Genomic DNA, 26695 nt, shown 5'->3' with positions numbered 1-26695 from the left:
GGGAGATTATCTGACAGGGATCTTCCTACTGAGTCGTGGCAATTTTCTGCAAAATCCATGTGAGTTTCAGATTTTACTGTGGATCTGACTGTACGACATAATGAGCGTGCTATGGATTTGAAATTATGCTTTGAAAGGATTTTCTAGGAGTAAAACTATTCGTGACCTATCCAGAGGAACTCGGAGTGGGAAGGTGGGCATATATAATTAATAAGCCAATTGTAAGGTGCTGCCAGCAAGCAGACTGACTGTAGGCCATAGTAGTGTAACTAAAATGGATGGGAAAGGCGAGAGAGATCTAGACTCTGGAGTGACCTGTTGGTGGATTTTGAATATTGATAGAATAGAACCAATGGAATCGATAAATTAAATATGTACTTTATTTAATAACCAGAAGGTAACGCGTTTCGGGGTATGCAAACCCCTTCATCAGACAATTGGATTAATGGCTGTTGTGCAGATAATGAAAACTTTTCAGAGTTCCGTCAGAGAAAATAGCCAACTTTACCGTGGTCCAAGTGGAGCAACAGGAGAATGCTAGGGAGAGCGAGACCGAGACAACGGGCAAGGAGGAGAGGACTGGCAGTGAGCAGTCCTTACTGGCTAAGCAAACATGAATTGGTCTGTGACTCTCTGTGAAATGCTCTGCATGGTGTGCGACAGAAAACAATGCAGATCCCCGCAGTGACATCTCACCAGCAACAAGTGACAGCAACAAGCCAGCACTTCACAGAGAGTCGTATACTGTTCGTGTGCGCTTGCCCAATGACTTCTCACTGTGATACATCCTCGGCACACTGCCAATCATCGCTTCTTGGCCGGCTTCCTCTGTCTCGCTCTCCCTAGCATTCTCCTGTTGCTCCACTGGGACCACAGTAAAGTTGGCCATTTTCTCACATTTGACGTCAATCTGAGGAGTTTGCATTATCTGTACAAGAGCCATTAATCCAGTTGTCTGATGGAGATGTTTGCTTACCCTGAAATGCCTTTTTTACTGCATTTTAATGAAGTATAATTCTAATCAATGGATTCCATTGGTTGTATTCTATCACTATTCAAAATACGCCAACAAGTTCCATCAGAGTCTAGATCTCTTTCGCCTTTCCCACCAACATTAGATTGGCAGGGGTTCACCGCTCAAGATGGTTTGAACTTTTAAAACTACATCCATAGCATGGTGGCCTGATTTTGGTATTGCAGCTCTCTATGAGAGGGCTGCAATGCCAAACTGGGCAACTGCACTACAGACTGTGTTTTGAGCATTCCCGTCGTATGTAGCAGATTCTCATCAGCTGATCAGCAGCCATCCTGAGCAGTGGATAGGTCACAATGAGTAGTAGTATCCTCACCTGAGGATAGGTCACCAATAGTAGTAGTATCCTCACCTGAGGATAGGTCACCAATAGTAGTAGTATCCTCACCTGGGGATAGGTCACCAATAGTAGTAGTATCCTCACCTGGGGATAGGTCACCAATAGTAGTAGTATCCTCACCTGAGGATAGGTCACCAATAGTAGTAGTATCCTCACCTGAGGATAGGTCACCAATAGTAGTAGTATCCTCACCTGAGGATAGGTCACCAATAGTAGTAGTATCCTCACCTGAGGATAGGTCACCAATAGTAGTAGTATCCTCACCTGAGGATAGGTCACCAATAGTAGTAGTATCCTCACCTGAGGATAGGTCACCAATAGTAGTAGTATCCTCACCTGAGGATAGGTCACCAATAGTAGTAGTATCCTCACCTGAGGATAGGTCACCAATAGTAGTAGTATCCTCACCTGAGGATAGGTCACCAATAGTAGTAGTATCCTCACCTGAGGATAGGTCACCAATAGTAGTAGTATCCTCACCTGAGGATAGGTCACCAATAGTAGTAGTATCCTCACCTGAGGATAGGTCACCAATAGTAGTAGTATCCTCACCTGAGGATAGGTCACCAATAGTAGTAGTATCCTCACCTGAGGATAGGTCACCAATAGTAGTAGTATCCTCACCTGAGGATAGGTCACCAATAGTAGTAGTATCCTCACCTGGGGATAGGTCACCAATAGTAGTTTTTCTCCTTTGAAAATTCAATTAGGCTACATTCACATGGGCGGGTGCAAGAACACCTCGCATCACTTCTCGTCACACGCTTAGGGCTTATTCAGATAGGCGTATATCGGTCAGGCCCGGCCGATATATGCTGTCTCTCTCTGCAAGGGGAGGAGGTGGTCGGGCCAAGCCGGGAGCTAGTGCTCTGAGCTCCTGCCCCCTTTCCACTGCTTGCAATGGGAGGGGCAGGACGGGGGCAGAGCTAAGCTCCACTCTGTCCCGCCCACTCTCATTTCTGGCTGTGGACAAGGGGCAGGAGCTTAGCTCTGTCTCGCCCACTACCATTGAAAAACAGCCGGAAGAGAGGAGAGAGGCAGAGAGAGCTGGTGAGGGATGGGGGGAAGGGGGGACTGCTCAGATGGAAGCGTGTATCGGCTGGCCGTAAAAACACCGGGCAATGTACGCTCGTGTAAATAAGCCCTAATTCACGAGTGTTGGAGAATCAGCAAGTGTTTCCCATTGTTTTCAATGGGAAACAACACTCGCGTGCACATCACACGGCATTCAATATATTTTACTGTCCTATTGAAAACAATGGGCAATGCATTCCAAGGAACGTGAAAAAATAGGACATGCAGCGATTCTTTTTACCTCGCAGCATTGCTGAGGGAAAGAAAAAAAATCGCTCATGTGTATGACTCCATTCAAAAGAATAAAGTTCATATTCGCGTGAGTTTCGGGCTCGTGTGAATGTAGCCTTAAGTCTTTTTCTACAACTTGGGAAGGTCTCTTCTAGATGGAACAGGATATTCCACAGGCTGCTGTCATAGACGTAGTAGAATGCATTACATATGTATTGCAGTGCACTGTCCTAGGGATCTAATAAACACATCCTCAAGTCCCCCTGAGAGTCTAAAAAAGGGGGCAAAAGAAGGTCAGTAAATTATAAATTAAAGAAAAACTAAAGTTAAAAAAATGCATATTAATATTACGCATTCATAACGACACAAACAATTAATTTTATTCTTTATCTCGCAGGATGAATGCCATAAAAATAATTTAGAAGAGTAATGCCAGAATTTCTATTATTCTTTCATTCATCTCCCAAAATTTGTAATAAAAATCGATCCAAAAGTCACAAGTACTTTAAATCGGTACCAATAAAAACCACAACTCTCCCCACATAAACAAGTCCTCACAGAGCTCTGTTGCAAGAAAAATAAAATGCTCTGGGTCTCAGAATGCAGCAATGCAGAGACAATTGTTTTTCTTTAAAAAAAAACAAAAAAAAACAACATGCTTTTATTGTTCTAAAGCTGTAAAAAAATGTAAAAAACTATATAAACTTGATTACATTTAATTTTAAATTAAACTTTGCTACATTTGGTACCTTCTGTCTGGATTATCCCGATTACTGTGATAACAAGTTTATAGAAATTGTTGTCTTAACTTTTTACTACCTCTTGCATAATAAAAACATGTTTTTAAGGAAACACAATTGATTCTGCATCGCCACATTCTAGATACTGAACATATTTATTTTTTCGGCAGCGGAGCTCTGTGAGGGCTTGTTTTTTTTAGAAGAGTTGTAGTTTTTATTGGTACCATTTTAGGATACATTTGATTTTTGGATTGCTTTTAATTCCGTTTTTTGGGAGGCAAACAAAAGAAAACAGCAATTCTTTTGTGTTTAAATTATTTATATGATGTTAATACCTATTATGTATATTTAAAAAAAATTGTATTTTAGTCATTTAAACCTTTTTTGTGGGGGAAAAAGTGTATTAACCCGCTTTTTATTCTTTAAATTAAAATCTATTTAACTTTTTTCAAAACTTCTTTAGTCCCTCAAGAGCACTTGAGGATGTGATTGTTCAAGCGCTAGGATAGTACATTGTATTACTTATGTAGTACACTCTACTAAGCCTATGACAACAACCTATTAGACTCTGCTGGAGGCGGGGCCTAATATACTAATAAATGGGAGGCCTTTGTCAGTCTTCTGGCTGCCATGGGAACCTATTGGTACCTTGTGATCACACTGCAGGGTGCCAATGGGTGACAGAAGGAGCTATTGAGCGTCAAGAGGTTAAACTGCCAGGGTCTAAAGTTTTTCTGTTCCTGCCAGTTAGAGTAGAAACCTGGCTGTCAGTAGTCAGCTAAGCCACTCCCTTAAATATGTATGTGCAGGATTAAAGCCCATTAGTGAGGTCAGTAAAAAGGCATATTAAGCAGTCATTAAGAGGTTAATGATGATGAGAGGGATCCTGATATTGTGGGTATCAGTTGAGTGAACCATCATGTTCAGTCACTTTCCAACCTGGAATTACATGTAAGATTCACAGCAAGCAGTTGTATTATGGAGTTTAGGCCTGAACCTTCCCGCACCCCCAGAATAATCCACACCGCCTCTAAATAGTTGCTTTTATTGTGTTAACTTAATAGTTCATTCTCTCTCCAGTTTTCACACCATAAGATCCGGTAATTCTCCAACCGTACCAATGACCAGCTCGGGCCGGCAGATTAGACTTGTAGCAGCAGAAAGGGTTAATTTATACTTTAAAAGATATTTACACTAACAAAAATAAGGATCTGTCTGTACGTGGGCGTCTGGTGGAGGGGGGGGGGGGTGTCTCCGTAATCTTAAGGGGGGGGGGGGGGGATATCCCGAGACTGAAATGTATAAGACCATGGAGTATGTATATATCCCATTGCTGGCAGCACATGCAGCAGTGAGCTCACACTGCAGGGCTCAAGATAAATAATTATATCTTACATTAGAAAAAGTAGTGAGAGTTACAACCGTGAACCTGGACACATGCGGACAACCCTCATCTTTTTGTAGGACCCCAGAGGCTGGCTGATCGTGCCACCCATGTAACAGTCCTCAATGTTGCAGAAACACAGGGGTGGTAAACCTGCGCATAGTGTATGCAGCCAGATCCATGAGAACAGACCAGGCTGTGCACCTTATTGTCACGTCAGGATGTACTTCTGCCACCACATTGGATAAGTGCACAATCTCCTTTAAGTGGCTTTGACGATTTGTTCCAGAGTGTGGCGTTACAGGATCTGAGGTTAGTTTTTGCAATGTTGAATGTGTTTTGAATATGAAGGCAGTGGAAATAATGTGTCAATGAAACCATTTTCAACCAGTTTCCACTTTGTCTCATGGTCCTATTACCAGAACAGTCAGTGATGTGTAATTACCGATGACTGTGTGTCCTATAGACAGGGGTGTCTGATACGTGCAGCATCAGTAATGGTATCCGTAGCAGTATGCGCAGGCCTGTTGTTTGATTCATGGACTACAGATACTTGGGGATTGTTCTTTAGAACAGAGAAGTTTGCTAAAAAATGGGTTCAAGTCTTGGAATGAATTAGTCATGGGAGAACGCCAAGTGCACTGCGAATGTCCAGCTGTGGTCCTGGGACATTGGGCTCTGTATACTCTAAATAGGGACTAGTTGAGGGGCACAGCCCTTCGTCTGCAGACTGTGTGCCGTTTTAGGGTGATTGGAGTGCTCATAAATAAGGCAACCTTGGGCTGAGCTCACATAGGACAGACTCTGCATTCCCACCTTGACCCGGAGTTAGTGGAGCAACACTCTTTGGTAGGACAGAGGGTTACAGAGCAATAGTATCTGTACACTGTTACGTTGCTCTGCTTTACAGTGATGCAATGGTACCTCTGCTCCTGCCAGAGATTACCCCCTACCAGCCCTGGCTCCATGTACATTATAAAAGGTGCATATATCCAAGAGATGCAGCCACCTAACTTGGGGCACTTCTGGGTCCGCGGTCAGCTCTTTGGCGTTCATGCGTCCGACGACTCCGTACTTTTATCTTTTCCTCCAGGTGCTTCCATTTGTGTGCTTTTGCTTTCATACTAAGAGGAGGTAGTGGCCTTTCAGAGCCCTTCCATACTGGTAATTGTGGTGCACCCTGGGGCCCCGGAGGGTGAGATGTCCGGCCCTTACGAGCCCATAGTTCCTCACACATTTGCTCTCCTTTGGAGCCCGGCTGCTGAACAAGCCGCATAAACTCATGGTACCATCTTGTTTGTGGCATACGGTGAGTACTCAATGACTCCTCGGCCCGAGAAGGAGGAATGACCTCTACGTTTAGCTGAAGTAGGAGCTGTGTAAACCCATGCTCCGAGGAGTGGCATAGATAAATACCAGCGTCGCGCCGCATTACACTGCGCAGGAGAACTCCGCGATCTGTCTTTATTACCCGCTCATCAAACTGTACCTAGAAAGAATGAAAAAAAACATGTTTACATTGAGGCAGCAGGGGATGTGATGTCCTGAGAGTCAACTGCGCATAAGACCAAATGAAACATTGTGATTGCAGCTTTGGAAGTGACTAGAGTGCAATACATAAAATTACTTAACATTATGTGTAGCTGACATCTAGAGGTAAAAGATCTTCAAAAGTGGAGTTTAATGTGAAGCGGCTGTGCTGGCCATAATACCATAGGATGTCCAGAGATGATACTGACTGGCAGTCCAAAAATAATTTAGTTTTAATATGCCTTCACACAGGACGTAAATACAGTGGAATTTTCTGCGGAAAATCCGCAGCATTTACTGTACAAGAAATGTGGACTAGTATTAGAAATACACTCTGAATTCCAAATCCGCAGCAAGTTAATTAATGCTGCAGATTTTGACAGTGCAAATGCAAATGTTGAGACCCGTGGCACATCGGCACCATTTGGGTGTGGATTTAGCTTCTGCTTATTTGCTGCAGGTTTTCCGCTGTGAAAAATACAGCCTGTGTGAAGAAACCCGTATGGCCCATTTACATTGGACGATTATAGTTCAAATTCCAACGCTTCTGCGGGAATTTCAATGACAATCGCCCCATGTAAATGCATGCAACATCTGAACGCTCCCAGGCCCACTCCACCTCCATTCCCGCAGCGCTGTGATGCCAGCAATACTCACTCATGTGTAATAGCGCAGGAGCGAGCATCACTGGGACGAGCTGCTGGGCATCCTTTGCCCAACAGTCCATCCCATGTAAATGGGCTATTAGGGTGCTATTGCATACTGCCATTACTGCACTGAAAAACGCAGAAGGAGCTACATTGATTACAGCACCTGGAAGTCTCGGCTCAGTGACTACTGGACATTCAGGCTGCAATCCATGTAGCTCCTTCTGTGCGTTTCAGTACAGTAACTGCAGTGTTTAATAGTAGCCTAAGGCCGCCTGCACACGGGCGGAAATCCCACGGCGGGATTTCCGCCGCTCAAAGCCTGCATAGGAGTGCATTACAATATGCACTCCTATGCAGACGGCCGCGGTTTGGCCGCGCGAAATCTCGCGCGGCAAACAAACCGCGGCATGTCCTATTTTTGTGCGGGGCTCGCAGAGCCTCGCACAGAAGCGTCACTCACCCGGCCGCCGGCTCCAGTCTGCGCATGCGCCAGCTGCCCGGCAGCCGGCACATGAAAGAGCCGGGGAAGCCGGGCACGGGTGAGTACGCGCTCGTCTCTGCAGGCGCTCAGGAATTCTCGCCACCGGATCCGACCCACTCGTCTGCTTTCTCTTATTAATCAGTAACCTTCTGCCTTCCCCATCAGCTGGATCTTGTAAGGGCCTGTATCTCTTACTTCTTTCCTTGGGGTTTCTGGTGCCTTCTGATGGATCCATGTGACTTGAGCTCGTAGGGATTTTGGGAGACACTCGAGGAAGACTGTGCTGCCCTCCACCCCGTACAGGCGCTTCTTCTGTATGCTGAACCTCTGCTGCTCTGTATAGAGGAATGCAGAGATTGAGCAATTAATAGAACAAAACGAAAAAAGTCATCAGATCACAATTTCTGCATACAGTGGCAATATTTTGAGGGTCAGTGATGGTAGAGCCTGAGAGATGACCTACAAAACCACTAAGTAATCTGTTAGTAGATGGGGACCTCTACGCGGCAGCCTATTTGCCGAAATGGAAGATTTTGACTGATTTGTCCAGGGTGTAACTAGGTTATGTCAGTGTATGAATGGTCAATCGCCACCAGATCAGACAGACAAGACATAGGGGGGAACTCGCCTCCAGAGCACAGTGTATTTGGGTCTCCATTCCGGACGTCCTGACGACGAGACCTCCTGTATGAGACATAACAAGTAGAGATGAGATTTTGGAACCTGGTCATGATGGAAGTCTATCTACCTGACAAGAGCAGATTCTCATAGGAACTAGAGTGGAAGGTTATGGATGGAAAATTACATGTAAATTCTCATAACTGGGAAGTATGTGAAGGGGTTTTTCCACTATAGATATTTATAATCTATCCACAGGATACGGGATAAATGTCTGGTCACTGGGTTCAGGACAATGAGACCCTTGACAATCTACAGCACAGCACACCCACAAAGCCCCATGTGAATAGAGTGGCGGTGCACCTGCATGACCACTGCTACATTCATTTCTAAGCATTGGAGGGAGATAGTGGAACATATCAATGACTTCTGGATGGAGAGATGGTCACGTATATGCACTGCTGCTCCATTTACATGTGACACTTTGGGTGTGGAGATCACATTGGTCAGACCTTTATCCCATATCCTCTCCATAGAGAATAAAACTACTTTAGTGAGAAAACCCCTTTAAGCAGATGGGCTATCTCATAGTTTCGGCAAGGGTCTCTTACCGCTTGTTGTTGGGCAGGTAACGAGTACAGCTGGCCCCATCCCAGGCACAATATGGGTCTCTGGCCAAGCAGCATTCAGCACAAGCCTTCCCATAGATAACACAGCGATGCAGAGGTACCTGGGAGATGCCCTTCGCAGACCCCACATACAGTTGTTGCTGGGGAGAAAGTAAACACTGCGTCAAGACAGGAGAAATAAACATTGACTCAGAGATTTGCAAACACAGCATGGATTCTTCAACATACCCGCTTAGATGATATCTGCATGCTGGTGACGGGGGACGCATTCTGCTCAAAGAGAGGAAGGTGCAAACGTATAAGAAGCTGCAGAAGAGAAGATCTCATCCCCAACCACCAGTGACATCACACAACCCCATAACTGATGTCACTTTGTTCTGGTCTGTATAGAATCTAACCCTGAAGTATGCAGTGGTACAGCTACATGTATATCGTATTTGTCATCCATCCTATCAAATTATGTCACCACTGATCTATGGAGCTAGTTGTCAGGGCTTGGTTTATTTGCAGCCTTTGTGAGCCCTCTTGGTATGCTACTGATCATTTTACTCTGTTCTTACCTTGAACACCTGAAGTTCTTCTAGTACCAGCTCTTCCCTCTCATTCCAGCTCTGTTTAGGGACAGAGATGACTTTCAGTACGGTGCCCACATCTACAAAGAGAAAGCATCATGTCACAGGGACCAGGGGGCATTCATGCCACTAAGATGCAGAGATTGCACCCGGATCTCTCACCTGTACCAATAAACATGACATCGTACTCTCCATCAGCAGCAGTCACTCTGTCCACAGCCAGCTGGGTGGAGGTGAAGTCAGAGTGACTGTGCAAGAAGATCGGCTTCCCAGTGCCAGGCGTTACAGGGCTGAACATGAGCGGGTGATTCCGTGCAAACTGCAGTACGTCGTCAGGAAAGTTCTTAGTGGATTCAAAACTCCCAAAGGTTTTACTGGGGCACTGAAACCAGAGGAGTCATTAATTGTGACCGCTCAAAATCCCCCATCCAAATAGTCATCTGCCTCCATTATTTAACTTACCATTCCCGGGCGAGGATAAGGCACTCTGCCTTGATATGACACCCACTGGTAGTTGGGTCCTTCCTTATGGGCAAAGGGTCCCAAGAAAGCTCTGCGGATATCATTCATGGTGTAGACACAGATTGCAGAACCGCGGAACACAGAACTGGGGGAAAATCAAAATAAGTAATGCACACAGTAACTCCACCAGCAGAATAGTGAGTACAGCTCTGGAGTATAATACAGGATGGAACTCAAGAACAGTAGAGGATAAATAATGTATGTACACAGTGACTACCAGCAAAATAGTGTGTGCAATTCTGAAGTATAATGCAGAATGTAATGTAAAGAGTTAAATACCCATGGACATATCTATGAATATTACTGCTGTCCTTTATGCTCCTGCCAGGACCTTCAGAGAGAGGTTACATGAGTTGTTAGTCCATAATAGCAAAGGTGAAGTACAAAAACACAAGACCTGAACTACTTTCTGATTTGGCTGATGGACTAAGTATAAAGGGCAGGTTTTGGTGTGGCACAGCAGTTTCATAGTGTGCAGAAAAGAGAGACTCTGCTAGTGAGAGCTGCAGCAGAGCTGATCTTCAACTAGACTTGTGAGATTCTACAACCTAGGGTGTAACATTTTTTTTTATTACAGAGAGCCTTGTGAGAAGTGAGCTGCCCCAGTTCTACTAGAGAGCTGGATTTTCCTGTACCAGAGAAAGAGTACAACTCAGATTCCTGCAGCCGCACTCCCCAGGTGTTGCATTGCGAGTGCTAGAGGGAAATCTGCCATTTGTCCAAGGAAATGTCATCTGTAATTGCCGACTGCAAGCGCTGAGCTTTTACTGAGAGGGAAACCATCAGTGAGTACTGATAGACCGATAGCCAATATCTGGATATTCAAGTTTCAGTGGTGAATAATCGTGAGTACCATTCCCCCAGGCTCAGCACTAGTAAAGTGACTTTTTTTTATTTCATCACTTTACAGCCCGCCCCAAAGGCACTGCGCTAAACATTTGTTCAGGAGACAATGACTGCACATTTCAGATAGTGGACTTGGTCATTTGATTAACCAAAGTTTCTGCAAGACTAATGCCCTATTTCCATGGGACAACTGTTGGCTAAACGATCTGCAAGAGTGCTGACATCACCGCTAACTTGTTAGTGCTTGTGCAGAGCCTTTAGACAGGTGGAGAACACCGTTGAGTATCGCTCACTTCTAGCTGACCACAGAACTTAGACGCAGTGAGAAGCGAGCGATGATTCTTATGCTGGTTGAAAGTAAAGGACAAACAAATCGTAAACCATGGCTTTACATTTATTCTCAATGATTATCGTGCATTTTTGTTAGTTTGAACGAATTTAGCGCGATAATCGTTCTGTGTAAATGGCCATTAGGTGTGCTTTAACATGGGACTGTCAGGCATTTTTCCAACCTAATAAGCTGTCCCAATGGCTATCACTCCTATGCTTTCACACAGCAGCTATAGTCGTTCAGTGAACAGAGAAGGATCGCACTGGAGATCTTTCCGGCCACCCATCTCCATTCACAGTAACGGGCAGTCGTTGAAGGATGAGCAACTGCCTGTTTACACTGAGCGAGAAGTTGCTCATTAGTCTCTTCGTTTCTGAAACAAAGCAACTAATGAATGATTTCATGCTCAATACCCTGCAGGGTCCTACTTTTCTACGGGACGACTGTCAGCCAAAAACAATTGTTTGAGCAATTTTTTGCCCGATAGTCGGCCTGTGTAAAAGTACCTTAAATTACTTCAGAATAGACTTTTATTTTCAACCGGCATCTAATTATCTATTTGCCCCTGGACAGGGTAAACCATTTATTGACTGTGATAAATCTACACTGTGTGCACAATATTAAGGGCACCTGATTCACAGGGTACGACAAGTTATAGTGTTAAGCTCCATTTACACGGGACGAATGTCGGGCAAACGATGCCCAACACTCATCCCTGTGTGTCCTCGCTCCCATGCTGTTGCACAGGAGCTAGAAGCGCTGCTGCTGACAGAGTGGCCAGCAGGGGGTCGGGGCAGTGCAGGAGATTTCTCTCCTTGGTCTCCCCTGGCCCTCTCCATTGAGTTAACATAGCGGCCGTTCAGTACTGAACAGCTGGTATTTACACTGAACGGTCAGCTCATCGACCATCGTTTTTGCTGCATGGACGATGAGCTGACCACTCAGTGTAAATAGTAGTCCTTCAGAACTGAACGCCTGCTATGTTAAGTCAATGGAGAGGGGTGGAGGAGAGCAAGCAGGGAAGTCTCCTGCACCCTTTGCCCCCCCCCCCCACACACTGTGAGCCAGCGATACTAGCTCCCGTGCAGCATCATGAGAGCGAGTATGTGCGGGGACGACTGTCAGCCCGTGAAAATAGAGCTTTACTCGAACAATAGTAAACTGTATTGTATCCAGATAATACTTTAGTATGTTTTTATATTAGATTCAGTAAAGCATTGTTTGTTCAACTGAACTGGTGTAAAACCTCTCCATATTCATCGTCATGTTCCACGCCTGATACAGTAACTTAGAATCAGTAGCGGATGGGTAATTTATCTTGTTGATAGTTTATATTGGGTAATGTCTACTATCAATTTCATCAGGCTGGATAGCTGACTTCTTACCTAGAGGTGGAGAACAGGGCATATATTAGTGGATTCCTCTTGTCTCGGGTTTGCAGCAGAAATACGTCCTCTAGACAAGAGAAACACAATTATCAGTTATCGGTTATATGAATTGGCTTTTTTTTTGCAGCATTGTTGATGTTACAGTGAAAAAAAATGCGAAAAGGAGTTGAACTAATTTTATTTTTTGCTTTTTTTCTACATTGAGTTTGCCACGTTTCCCTTCAGAAGTAATTACTACAATGAAACGTTCTTTGATTCCTTTATGATGGACAGATATATTTCATGTAGGTATCAGTTCTTCTATACCCCTTATTGCCATTTGGGCACTACAACTCCCAGCATGTCAGTGTCACACAAGTCTGACAGTCAGAAGTGTAGGTAATGCCTTATGTCAGTGTATCACCTTTACTGCCTCGTTCATGTGTGCCCCATAAATAACATAATAATACAAGTAATGGTTAACCACGGTACCATAAAACCCGTCACCTGTGTCCTTGCAGCATCGTATTACATAGTTACAGCTAATAAATCCAAAACAACCAGTAACTACTCACTGAGCTCATCAAAATAAGTGTCTCCCCCTGCTTCTCTCCCGGGCACACTGCACACAAGGCGCGCTTTCAGAAACGTGGTCCATTTATTCACCAAGGTCCGTTGGCCACCCATGTCGTTCTGCAAGACACAAGAGACCCTGATAAGTTGTTATGGTCATAGAAGACATAGAAGAAGAAAGTAGAGAAGAGCGAGAAGTAATTACCCGGCAAATCTGCCCTATCCGGGCATAGGACTGTTTAATTCCTCCCAGGCCCTCCACCGGCGTCTCTCGAAAGAAGAAGTAGATTTTATCATCGTCTGGGTTTTCGCTCTCCGCAATCCAGAAAACTTTAACAAACTTGGGTTCTGAAACAGCAAAGCACAAAAGTTACAAATCACTTTGGATAGAACTGCTGATGGGACAGACCTTTTATAAGTGCAACTTGTAGTTTATATCATCACGCTCAACAATCCCCCATGTTATGACGGGACCAATCCCAGACAGTAACATCCCCTCCCCCATATAGCACTCAGTCGGGTAAGAGTCTCTTCAGTAGCCACTCCATAGTGAAGGTGATCTCAGGAGACTCTCTAGGACTGCGTCAGTATTCCACCACTCCTATATGTAACCCCACAGTGCACTGCACATAGTCCCTGCAGGCAGGATCTGTAAACATCACTGTAAGGACCGGCGGTTAGAACTGACCATTTAGCCAGCGGGAGTCATGCTGTTCGGTGCGCAATGGGGGTCTCCGGCCAAGGCTTCTGAATATGGTGAAGTCTCGCCCCATAAGATCAGTGGCAACACCAGAATAGAGCTCATCTCCTGTGTGAGCCAGGAGAGAAACAGTTAAAACAGCGATAATGCTCAGGAATGCAGGAAAAGATTAATGTGCAGAAAAAATGTTATCAGAGGTGTATAAGAGGGACTGTACAGTGTGGGTATATCGGCCTGCACTATATATACATAGGAGGGACTATATAGAGTGGGTATATCACCATGTACTGCGTGTGTACGGGAGGGACTGTACAGAACGGGTTTATCATCCTGCACTATGTGTATATAGGAGTGACTGTACAGAGCGGATATAACTCCATGTATACAGTAAAGATTGTACAGACCGGTTATATCATCATGCACTCCATGTATATGGGATGGACTGTTCAGAGAGGGTATATCACAGCGCCCTGCATGTACACCAAATGCCCCCTTTATTAGAGTCCCCCCCATTTAGTAGTGTGTTAAACCCCTTTTGGACTTAAGTTGCAACATCTTGATTTGACTTGATTATGAAATCATTCTACATAGATATTGGTCCCTGCGGACAGGAATCTTTTCTTTTTGCTACTAACTAGATGGAGTTGCTGATGTTTTCTGACAAGCTGACAGGAATGGCTCATTGATTCATGCTGCTTGCGCCAAATTCTGACCTCCCATCAGCACGGTGCAACACACATCTGCACCCATCTGACCAGATGAATTTTTTTTTTAAATGCTGCTCAGTGATACAATATTTGCGCTCTTTTTCCCCTTGGAGTCTCTGCTTTCTGTTTCTCTCAGGCTACTCTCACACATGTGCTTTTACCGCGATTACAGTGGTGTTCAATCGCAATATATAACACTCCTCAATGAGGCCTTGCAGACATGCGCTCCAATGTGGCGCTAGCGTGTTTTCACGCTTTTTAAACAACCTCATCAAATGATTGAGTGCGTTAAAAAAAACGCTCTCGGACACAGTAACCTGCATTCGAAAACGGCGGTAAAAATCGATCAAAATCACAGCGTTTTGCCAACGCTATGTTTGAGAGTGGCCTTAGTCACAATGGCACTGGAATTGGTCGTCTGCTGCTATAGCCCATCTGTGCTAAGGAGCAGTGAGTTGTGCGGTCAGACCCATTAGTTGGAGCGCCAGCATTGCGTTCGGCTGCTCCCGACTGTGAAGCGCCTGTTGATCAGCACGATTCCTGGCATCCTCCTCTGGCCCAGCTTTTCACTGCCGCGTTGTTTCCATCCATAGGATCTTCTTTCACTGGATGTTCTTCCTCGATCACGCCATTCCCGGTATACTCTCTACTCTGCTTCACAACAAAATACCATGCTGGCCCCGGCTAGTTTAGCACCGATGACCAAGCATTGTTTGAAATTGCTCAGAACGCTCGATTTGCCCGTGGATTCACACTGAAACTGATCCATGGAAAACTTGTCATGTGATTTTATGCTGCAGGTTGGGATCACCGATTGAATTTCCTTATAGGGGAATGACAATCGTGAGGGGGCCGGAGCACTAATAAAGGGGCCAGACAGTGTATATAAGAGAGTCGGTACAGAGTATACCTGTATGAATACATTGGATGCACTTTCATATATAATGGGTATTGTGTGTATCAGGGCTCTGTACATCATGTCTTGGGTTTTATATAATAAATGGTCATGAATCATTTCCTCACCTACAACTATGGTGGCTGCTGCGTGTTTTGGGTCATATGGGCAGCGTCCTTTTCCGTCCTCCAGCCTCGCGGTGTCCAGCTTAAACACCGTGTCCTGAAAACAACGTACACATCACCCAATATCCTACGGAGAATTACACTATTTGTTATGTCGTCATTAGTAATGACTCCTGTTTGTCGCTCTCGTATTCTTATGGTATTAATGCTATACACTTTCTGATGCAATCAAAGTAACCCGTGTTCATCTCTGCCACCACAGGCGCAGTGACTCCACAGACAAGACTACTCACATCGGTGCGCTGTCCCACGTGCAAGAAGCCACAGACTGGATGAAACGCTCCCGTCCCGCAGGTGAACAGGTGAGTACGGTTATATAGCTGCAGGACTTTCACATAGTTCATGCATTCCAGCTGCAGGGAGAAAAATGTTACGAGGTAACAATGTCACAACTTGTACAAGATGACAATTTACAAGTACTGAGACTTGGTGGAAAATAGAGAGCACAGCCCTCCCCCACACCGCCAGCCGCCATCACCCGGATAACTTGCATAACTTGCACAAGGAGAGGACCCTACTGATTAAGAAGAAGAGGGGGGGGGAGTCATACCTTCAAGATGGAATTCACTAAACCAACCCCCCCATCTTCCCATCATTGACACTGAACTCCCAGCCCTGCAGATTAACAATACCAATCTGTGCACAGATGTGTCAGATCTTCTCCCGCAGGGGTTTGCAAGCTTCGCTCTGTTCCATCATAAAAATCAGCTGCACTAAAGATTGCTTCTCAAATATGTGGCCAACGGGGTAAATCAGGTCACACGGCTCCAGCCCAGGAACACACATGCAGTTCTCTGATATTATATGTGAGGTTACACTGTATGCCCTATATCAGACACACATCATTCCCTCCATATCAGAGTTGAGTTTTTCCCTCCTCATCTCCTGCGCCTTTATTTGATTGCATCCTATGCACTTTAACCCCAGGATGCTAGCTCAGAAAGTAAATAGAGGCCAATGAGACGACTGCAGTGCATGCTGGGAAGATGAGGTGTGAAGCGATATGTAAGGCAGCACAGGTTACGATAAGCGTAATCTCACACCTCAGGTGTTAGTTATAGTTGCATCACCACAGAACTGATGCAAAAGGGGCCTATAGAATCCTCATATAATGAGAAGTTCTGCAACTTTCAATTATCACTAGTTTCAAGATCTCTGCTTGCTGTCAGAGCCAGAAGGGCAAAATCCACCTAAGGCTGATTGTGATATGGAGCTAACTTGCACAAGAAAATAACCCATTATTTTCTATGTTTTTATACACCTAAGCGATTTTTCTCTCCGACCAAGGGTCCAAGATAGAAAAATCACAGCATGTTCTATTTTTGAGCAATATTACCTATAATTTTCTATGGGAGTGCGAAAAAAAATTGCATCACACTTAAATGCCATATATTGTGCATGTGAATATGATGCCATTTTTCCTATTATAAGTGTTGGAATAATATGCGGCTTTATTTTTTTCCTGTACACATGAGTTTCTCGGACTGATATCGCACTCGTCCATGCAAATATGGCCTGATGTGGCACAGAGTGTTAAGGCAGCAGAAATGCAGTACTAAACTCTTGCTCGCGATCTGAAAGTTGCGTGTTCAATCCCGCATGGTTCAGGTAGCCGACTCAAGGTTGACTCAGCTTTTCATCCTTCTAAGGTTGGTAAAATGAGTACCCAGCTTGGAGATAAATAAATTACCTGAAAGCGCTGCGGAATAAGTTGGCGCTATACAAATAACAAGATGTTTTTTAAATTTATTCATATGGCCTAACTTAATATCAGTCACATGTGTATTACAAGAGAACTCATGAGCAGGAAGGGGTTTAAGTTTCTGGATGTAAATAATAAATGGTACCATTCAGTGACAGCAAGTAGACCCATTGCAAATGGTGAGAAACTGAGGTGTAAAGAGTACAAGGAAGCTGCAAAACTTTTCCTTGTCCAATGGTTCTATAGACCCCTTTTGCTTCCTCTCTACCAGTGATGCAGCTATAATCAACATGAGGCAGTGTGTGGTGACATAGTGAGCCCACATGTGGCACCACATCTCGTGGACCATGGTTATAACCTCCCAGTAGAGGGCGACTCACATTAATGTCTTTTCCTGCCCAGTTGCATTCTTCCCTCCACTCTACAGGAGCATGCCACGGGATCTAGAGGAAGAAGAGGAAGACTGAATGAGGATCACATAGAAGTATTACATCAGGGTAGGAAAAAAATCCCACTGGCACCACACCTAAAATACTGAGGGGAGAGTGGAGAAAATACTGGCTGTTCCAGGCATATTGTTGTTTTACATGGGCGAATCATCTGCCCGTGGTAATGAGCACCAACTGACAGTGACAGTTTTGCTCAGCGCTTGTTCACATCAGCATTTTTGTTTTCCATTTTGCATGTCCGTCTAACTATCTGCAAAATGGAAAAAAAAAAAATTCTATTTTAAATCCCATTTTTTTTCTGAGCTTCCGTTATGCTCATTCGATTGATTTCCGTTTTTTAAATGAAATGCTAGCGTAGACTTCTGCGCTATAGTTTCCATGAAAAAAACGGAAATGAAACAGGAAGGAGAGATTCCATTTTTTTCTCCTTTACACTATACTCAGTGGGTGACTGAACGGAACGGAAAAGTTTCTGTTTGGTTCCGGTTTTGTTGTTCGTTTCATGGATCCTTTTTTAAAATGAGCAAGCACAGGAATTTAGAAAGACAAAAGAATACAAAAAGGATCCTTCAAAAATAGAGCTGAAACAAACTGATAGAAGTGGTCAATTTTTGCTGATGTGAACAAGCCATAATAATAATTACATGGACAGATGAATGTTGCTACTATTGTTTGTCCCCATACAGCTATCACTGATTGGCGGTGTATATACCTGTTTACACAGAGATATGCAGCTAACCAGCGAGCATTTTTTATGCCTGCACATTTAAAGGCTTTTTAGGGACCTTTCACACAGGACGGAATGTTTCAGCAACACTCAGCAACATTTGTGGCTGCAGAAATCCGCATGTCTAGTTCTAATGTGGAAGTGCCGGCAGAATTAAAGGGCCACTCCAGTGATTTTTTTTTCATTCATCATGTAGCTATCCCTCCAGTATATATACAGTAAGCGAGCTAGTGTTACCTTAGTTATTTGTCTCTATTTGAGATTTTTTTCCTCAGATGGACATGTGATCTCCATTCTAACCAGGTTAGATCTACTCGAGTTTGTATGACGTTGTTTCTAGTCAATTACTCAATCTGTGTTTTACTGTTGCATGAATCCTACCACAGAAACTGCCTAGAGGGGGACACAGGCACTCCTGTCACAGTTACTGAAGATGATCACACACCTCCTGTCACACAGGTATAATAGAGGAGATCACAGCTCATCTTCAGACTGTATTCTTATGCTCTGTAGTTATTTAGGGGAATATAGAAGGTAATGATAATTAAATTTCCCGCCCCATGGCTAATGCTGTTCTGGTGCATCATGGGATTGATTGAAAGTGAAAGTAAATAATCTCACTCTCAAGATGGTGGCTGATAAGTATCAGATGGGGATTGCACTGCAGGAAAGTGGCTGAAATACAGAAAGGCAACCTCCAGAGTGTGATAGACAGATGAGGGGGGAAGACATGGAAAAATGTTTTTCCGCTGGAGTGGCCCTTTAAGCCATTTTCAATTCTGCATTAAAATGTATACATTAGACATGTGTCTAAATAGTAGTGAGCAAGCGATGATCACATGCTTTAATGATCAGTGCTCTTTATAGCGAGACAATTATCTCCCCTTGTAAATGAACCGTTCTTCTCCACTTCTGTGAACGATATGCAACATGGCAGCGTTCAGCAGCAGCCGACGTATTCCCATGAAGGGGGCATCCACTGAGGTGCCATAGTATCCATGATAATGAGGATCTTACCATCAAATCATTCTGTGTGATGTTATCGAGACTTAGCGAAAGCAGATAATTCTTGCCCCCCACGAATAGACGACTGCGCTCCTCGTCCAGTAACAGAGTGTCAAAACAGCAGGAGCGATTGACCATGTACGTGCGCAGTCCATGGAGAGACAGATCTGGGGACACATAGACAAGAGTGACTGAAGTATAAGATAAGATGTAACAATAGAATAGTGACTGCGGCTCTGGATATGGCTGGAGAATAAGATATGTTGTAACAGTAGAACAATGACTGCAGTTCTGCGTGCGACTGGAGTAGGAAACATGATATAACTCAGTGCAAGGGTTACAGTGGGAAGTGGAGCCCCCCAGTGGTTATAACCAGTGTGATATGCAGGTATCTGGGTTGCTTCTGTCTCCTATCAGGAAAGCTACTAATTGATACATCAAAGATAACTTTTTCCTACAATGTATGAGTCGGTTCATCAGATCACATAGCCAGTAGTCATCCACGGCTCTACCGGCATTCCAAGTCGTCACACTGTTAGTGACGGTCCTTGTGAGCAGCACTAGACTGCTCACTGTCACTCAGCTCTCCTACAATTGTCCTCTACAAGCTCAGGACTGCCACATAATAAGCAATATGGCCGCCATTATACCCATCACCCAGCATTCCCAGAGATGAGTTACTGAATTGGCCGCCATTATACCCATCACCCAGCATTCCCAGAGATGAGTTACTGAATTGGCCGCCATTATACCCATCACCCAGCATTCCCAGAGATGAGTTACTGAATTGGCCGCCATTATACCCATCACCCAGCATTCCCAGAGATGAGTTACTGAATTGGCCGCCATTATACCCATCACCCAGCATTCCCAGAGATGAGTTACTGAATTGGCCGCCATTATACCCATCACCCAGCATTCCCAGAGATGAGTTACTGAATTGGCCGCCATTATACCCATCACCCAGCATTCCCAGAGATGAGTTACTGAATTGGCCGCCATTATACCCATCACCCAGCATTCCCAGAGATAAGTTACTGAATTGGCCGCCATTATACCCATCACCCAGCATTCCCAGAGATGAGTTACTAAATTAAGTTTTTAAGAACATAACAGAAAAGCATGAAAGCAGATTTATATTTGTAGGGTGTAAGCAACCATGCTCACCATGATAGGACAGCTTCAGGCGCGGGGTGATCGTACTGTTCCCATTAACGTCCCAGCACAGCAAAACACAAATTAGCAGGTAACTGCAGAAGACTCTCATCTTAAAGGGACCCGCCGACCTGCAAGAAAACAAGATGATGGTTGTAGATGAACCGGAATATAACAACACAGTAGAAAATCCTCTATTGGAGGTCTGTGATAAGTCCTACACCCCCGGTATGACACCACATGGTATCCAGCAACAGCCACTTGTTTCTTCTGCAGGGCCCCAGTGTCCTCCCCATCCCCATCACAATACATCCCTGGACGCTCTCCAGTGTAGGATTCCCCTACAGGACATCTTTATATTCTCATATCCCTTAACGCAGAGGGGGATCACCCACTTGTTTCTACATATATCACAGTCAGTTTGTGTCTTTTGCTGCAACCTTCCAGAAAACCGCAGCAAAAAAAAAACCCTGACAGGACCACAACTGGCAGCTATAAGCCCTATGATGTAGTCCTTAACATTGGCATGATTTTCAGATTGATAGTTAAAGGCTGCATGGCTTTGTGGGTATTCACCTCTAACAGTAAATTTGATAGCCCGCGATCCAGCGGTGGTCTCTGCCTGTCTAGACACTCTGCACGAGCGCTAACAACTTTAGCGGTGACGTCAGCGCTCATGCGGTCGTGTCGTCCCATATAAATGGGACAGAATTGTTTGTTGTTTGCAAGTTAAAAACTTTGTTTGCTACTGATATGAAGACAATATAATAAAGCAGAGTCCGTTCACACTGGGTAAAAAAAAAAAAAGGATGGGTTGTTATGCCGGAAATTTGGCATCTTGCCAGTGGAGTCCCGAAGAGATTTTAATCAAAAGGGTTGTCCGGTTACTTGACAACCCCACTACAATAGGACCCCCTGTATTAAAATAATAAAGTGAACTATATTTACCCTTCCACAGCAGCTGGGATCCAGCGCTGCAGCCCCGCTGTGGTCCCGGTTATTGCTGTAACGCTGCAGTGGTCACCTGATTTCCTGGGACATTCTCTGTCACAGCAATAACCCAGACCACAGTGGGGCTGCAGCGCTGGATCCCGGTGGCCATGGAGGGGTAAATATAGTTAGCTTTTTTAATTTTAATAGAGGCGGTCCTATTGAAGCCGGGTTATCCAGTGAAGGACAACCCTTATAATATTTGCATTAGTATTCCAATTTTTTTGTCAATGTGAAAAACAGTAGGTCCTACAGATCTGAAACCCAGTAGAATAAACTTTCCAAAGCGCCTGATTTACATGAGGCAATTTTGGTCCAGTCATTTGGCCATGCATAAAGAACAGAAAACAGAAATATATTTTTATATATAAAGATAGAAACAACTACGGTATACAGGATCCTGAATGACAACCAGAATGGCAAACCTCCATTCTTTACACTACAGGCTGCATTCAGAGAATATTACAAAGGGAGTTGTTTTAACCTAATCTCATAAATTAATCTGGATTTAGGGACCCTCTTAAGCACCATTGGTTCTCCTATAACCACAGGGTACCGTTAATGTCTTACCTTCAGTCAGTGTCCTCAGACGTCTTACAGGTGACCATAGATGGGTGTGGAATATAAGGTACAATATGAGCACTACGGTTGGGAGGTGAAGTGAAGATAAAACTGATGTCCGTGCTCAACTACAGGCCGGAGACCACAGCTCTACACGATTCATAATACCCCACTATATGTTACATGCCAAGGAAGCTTTTATATGAGGGGGACGGGGGGGCAGAGACAGGTGGGAGACAACAGGATTGACATCATCAGGATAGGGTGACACGATCCCCTGCAGCAGGCGGATGAGGGGGAGATATCCCTTATACATTTGGGATCCAGTAACATGATAACATGGAGTGAGACCAGCGTTCAGTTTTTACCCGGCCACTTCCAGATATCGGGGAGGGGGGGGTTCAAGAAATCTCAGTATTAGTTTCAAAGAGCTATTCCGCTTTTGATGTCCTCATGAAGTTTAATAGAGGGTTGGCGGGCATCCAGCCATTATTTAATCACGTTTTATTAGCACCATATAAAATATAGTGAGAGAAGACTACGCTACGGAGAGTAATGCAGGACAGAGATATCGTAATCAGCGGACTGATCTCATAATTAATGACAGGCAGAGAGGAGCGATTAACCAAAAACACTCATCATTACCAGTGAAGAGGAGGAGAATGGGGTGCTACCAGCTTTATAGACATCTCTATGACCGTACGATAACCCAGAATATTTGTCCAGACTTATTGATGCCAGGTTAAGGGTTCGTTCCCAAAGGACTGAAACACTGTGGATTTTCAGCAGCAGCGAAAACTGTACCAAATGGTAACAAGTGCGAAAATCCTGTGGATTTGCAAAGGGTGAAATCCACAGTGAGCATCTGCAGCAAACTGTTGACACAATGCAGATTTTCACACGATTGAGTGTATTTAAGTGTTCTGCTGTGGATTTGCTTTAGTGCAACCATGGGCGAGCCTCTATTCAATGGGGCTTATCTGCATGTGGAAAATCCAACTCAAGAGTCCGTGTCAGAAAGTGATACACCACTTTTATTTTTCAGATCTGTACACAAAAACTTCCCTGCTGTGGATCAGTGCTGAATTGGATTCCATGTCAAATGCACAACATACTCTATCGTATGAACAAGGCCTTAGGATCTCATCCGCATGGCTTGCACTGTAAATGCTGCAGATTTCAGTCAGGAAAATCGTTAGCATTTCCGCCATGCGGGAACATAACCCGAAGGGATTACTGTAATGTAATGTGTACCCGCTGCATCCACATATTACTATTGCCCAGTTTGCACTGTTGCTGAAAGAATTCCCCTTGTGACCGGGTTCACATTTCTGCCCTGAGTGAAGGTATCCACTTTTATAATAACTTGGAACCTTTTATGTAAGTCATTAGCGGGTATAACGGGCGCTTGTCACTGTGTGCAGTGTACGTCACATACAACAACAGGGTCTTTATGAGTATGAAACGGCGGTCACATAGAACATAAGTGACTCCCTGACCTCACACGGGATCAGGAGAACAGTATTAGCCGCTAATTCCGCCATCTGCATTGCTTCAAGATTAGCATTTCTCAAGAATTTTTTTTCTCTTCCCTCAGAGACGGATGGCATGGAAATTCGGGCGACTAGAACACGCCCTCTATGCCTGGAAATGGTCCCTCCGGGTCGCCACACCTTAGAGGTCAGAGGCCAGATGCAGCAGAACAGAGGAGGGAATAAATCCTGAGCTGGATGATACATAACTTCCTGGGATCAGATACAGGTAATAAGTTATCCCATCACCCCGGGCAGCTCAGCGCACATCACATGACGTGGCGACCATCGCTCAGTAACACGAGCACAAATGTCCAGAGATATTATATGGTGGCCGAATAATTAAAGGCTTATTCACACAAGCATTTTTCACATAGATTCAGCAGGCAGTGGGGCTGTCCACACGTCCGTATTTTTTCACATGGACCGATGCAGCATGTGCTATTCTAGTCTAATTTACGAATGAGATTAGTCCATTCATTATCAGATCCATGAAATATGAGCAGCACAGGGATGGCGTCTGTGTGCGGTCTGTGTTATACCGCATTCGCCATCATTTAGGCACTGATTTCTCCTAAACACACTGGGGCGCACCTCCGCCACTTGTTTTCTGTCATAGAAATAGCACAAATATTTACAGATGAGCAAAAAGGTTCTAATCTCGGAATGTTTGAGAATTGTCCGCAGTTCACATTACAAGTAAATTTGCAAGATTTTGCTCCTTTGTGGATAGAAAATTTTGCAGTCGATTATAAATCTGGCGCTTGTTTGGGACCATTTGTCCAAACCCCCACAGTGAAAACTGATGCATAAAGGAAACGTTAAGACTGTGGCTGCCGGATCCTTTTTAAATATGGCGCACCTGCTAAGTATTTACGGAGGAAGTGCAAGTTGCAGCATGAATTCCAGATCATTCACACAGATTGTCTGTGACGTCCACAGCAAGAACTTGACATGACAAACAAACTCCCACAGATGTACGGAGGCAGCAGGACAGCGACACGTCCTTAAAGGAACAGAGCAGACTCTACACCCTGTGTAATATCACTGCAGGGTCATATATATTCTCAGTATAATATGTGCTCAGATATGCACAATTTACAACAAAATCCCCACACATCTATGTATATGATAGCTATATGAGTATACACATCAGTATATACGATAGTGATATAGGTATACACATCCGTATAGATAATGGTGGAATAGGTATGCAAAAGTATATATGATAGCAGTATAGGTATACACATCAGTATACAGGATGGCAATATAGGTATACACATGTGTATATACGATGGCGGTAAAGGTATGCACATGAGTACATATGATAGCGGTACAGGTATACATGTCAGTATATATCCTAGCGGTACAGGTATACACATCAGTATATAGCCTAGCGGTATAGGTATACACATCAGTATATAGCCTAGCGGTATAGGTATACACCTCAGTATATAGCCTAGTGGTACAGGTATACACATTAGTACATATGACCGTAGAGGTGTACATCTCAGCATATATGATGGCCGTATAGGTGTGTAACATACACCCACTCTCTCTGCATATAGTGAATATACCGGTGTACTCTGCTCTGACTTCATTGTCCCTTTTCATACACATATATAAAGCTAAAGTTACCACCCTGAAATTGTGGCACGGTATACATGTAACCCTGTATACAGCTCCACATCCGGACTATAGGTGACACCACATAACAACCTGTAATATACAATGTCCTCCGCTGCTCCTGGGACATCCAGTGCTCACGCACAACCAGAGCACCAAAACTTGACTCTCCACTTCACAATCACCATTCTATCCCAAAAGCTAATACTCACAGCACAATGCAATTGACTGACCTGCTGCTGCCGCCACTCTTATGGAAGGATGCAAGGGCTAAGGTGGGAGGGGGACTAAGACAGGTTCTTCACCCCTCTGAACGTGTAGCTGTGGGGTCTGTGAGAGGTGAGCACTCTGCTGCTTGGTCTGAGTGTCTCCCCTCCCACTGTACACAGCTCCAGAGAGGGAGGGAGGAGAGACAGCAAGGAGAAGACCGAGAGTGCGGGACTGTGATGAGGAGATCCCAACTATCCCTTGTCTGCCTCCCCATCCCCTTACTGCTCATCACCTGGGCGCTCTGTTCCTCCATGCAGCAGGAAATCGCAATACCGAATGAAAGCATGCTACAAATCTATCCAGTTGTCACAGTTTGTTAGGGCTTGTTTACATTTGCGCAATGGATTTAGTTTCCATTCTACGTTATGAGACCAAGAAAATGGATCTCGCTGTCCGAACAAATCACTTGGACCCCATTGACTATAATGGGGTCCGTTCGGTTTCTGTTTCGGCATTTTACAGGCTGAAATAACTACACACAGCACTATTTTGTCCTGTATTTTAATGAATTCTGCGATGGATGCTCCAAACAGAACCTACGACACTGATGTGAACGAGCGCTTACAATGGATTGGTCTCCAGGCCATTTACCATACAGGCGGTGTGTGTAGCACACAGAGATACTGATACATCCCTCTGACGGTGTTACGCCATTTATAAATATTCGTAAAGTCTATCGGAAAGTTTCTGAATTTTTCATGATGGGGTAAGGACACATTCAGACCTGCTCTAAGGCCTTCAGTCTATTTCTGTTGTTCAGCTCCATTCTCTGAGACCCTTACTAATCACTAAATGGAGGGGGAGAAGTGCTGAGCTGAGCACCGTGTCCATTCGGTTGTCATTAGCGAGCAGTTTAAAGACTTTCTATAGAACCCGTACACTGCTGCGAGCAGGAACCAAAGCAGCAGAATGCACAGTCCTCAGTTGAATGTTTCTCCTTTTAGCAATGGGTCGGGGTCTCAGCCCCCGGGCTCCCCCATAAATTCTTCTCACATTCCTCTATAACATGTCAAAAGTTTTGGGTTTTTTTCAAATGTAGTTATTCATTTATTTACAGAAAACTGGAAAACCCTTACATTGCAGAATAAATGGGAAAATGTGAATTTATATAATTCATATCGGACATTGCTCGGTACACTACTGTCTCCCCAAAATCAGGGCTGCGCTGGAGCCTCTGATCAGCTGTGCCGGACACATGGCTACCAGCCACAAATTCTCGGCATGCTCTCCATTCTGGCAGCGCTCAGAACGCCCACCAACTGGCAGCGAA

General features: G+C 44.4%; 1 protein-coding gene across 3 annotated transcripts in view; it reads right to left on the bottom strand.

The window, feature by feature from the left end:
* Positions 1-4449: 4449 nt before the first annotated feature.
* SEMA3B (semaphorin 3B) overlaps positions 4450-26695 on the bottom strand; it is a 32506-nt gene continuing 10260 nt past the window's right edge. For 2 of the 3 annotated variants that reach the window (XM_066596877.1, XM_066596878.1), the window contains exons 2-18: positions 20459-20577; positions 19304-19458; positions 17491-17553; positions 15642-15761; positions 15352-15445; positions 13610-13729; positions 13127-13269; positions 12924-13041; positions 12367-12436; positions 9745-9889; positions 9445-9664; positions 9271-9362; positions 8939-8980; positions 8693-8850; positions 8092-8147; positions 7659-7798; positions 4450-6291 (exon numbers count right to left, since the gene is read on the bottom strand). In XM_066596877.1, the coding sequence (XP_066452974.1) occupies positions 5812-6291; positions 7659-7798; positions 8092-8147; positions 8693-8850; positions 8939-8980; positions 9271-9362; positions 9445-9664; positions 9745-9889; positions 12367-12436; positions 12924-13041; positions 13127-13269; positions 13610-13729; positions 15352-15445; positions 15642-15761; positions 17491-17553; positions 19304-19458; positions 20459-20558 (2316 nt within the window). In that variant the 5' untranslated portion in view covers positions 20559-20577 and the 3' untranslated portion in view covers positions 4450-5811. Of the gene's footprint in view, positions 6292-7658; positions 7799-8091; positions 8148-8692; positions 8851-8938; positions 8981-9270; positions 9363-9444; positions 9665-9744; positions 9890-12366; positions 12437-12923; positions 13042-13126; positions 13270-13609; positions 13730-15351; positions 15446-15641; positions 15762-17490; positions 17554-19303; positions 19459-20458; positions 20578-25388; positions 25562-26695 lie in introns of those variants that run through there. The other variant, XM_066596876.1, reaches the window with a different exon arrangement.

The sequence above is a fragment of the Eleutherodactylus coqui genome, chromosome 3 (genome assembly GCF_035609145.1).
Source record: "Eleutherodactylus coqui strain aEleCoq1 chromosome 3, aEleCoq1.hap1, whole genome shotgun sequence".
In the NCBI taxonomy this organism is placed as follows: Eukaryota; Metazoa; Chordata; class Amphibia; order Anura; family Eleutherodactylidae; genus Eleutherodactylus; species Eleutherodactylus coqui.
This window is presented reverse-complemented; position numbering and strand designations above follow the sequence as displayed.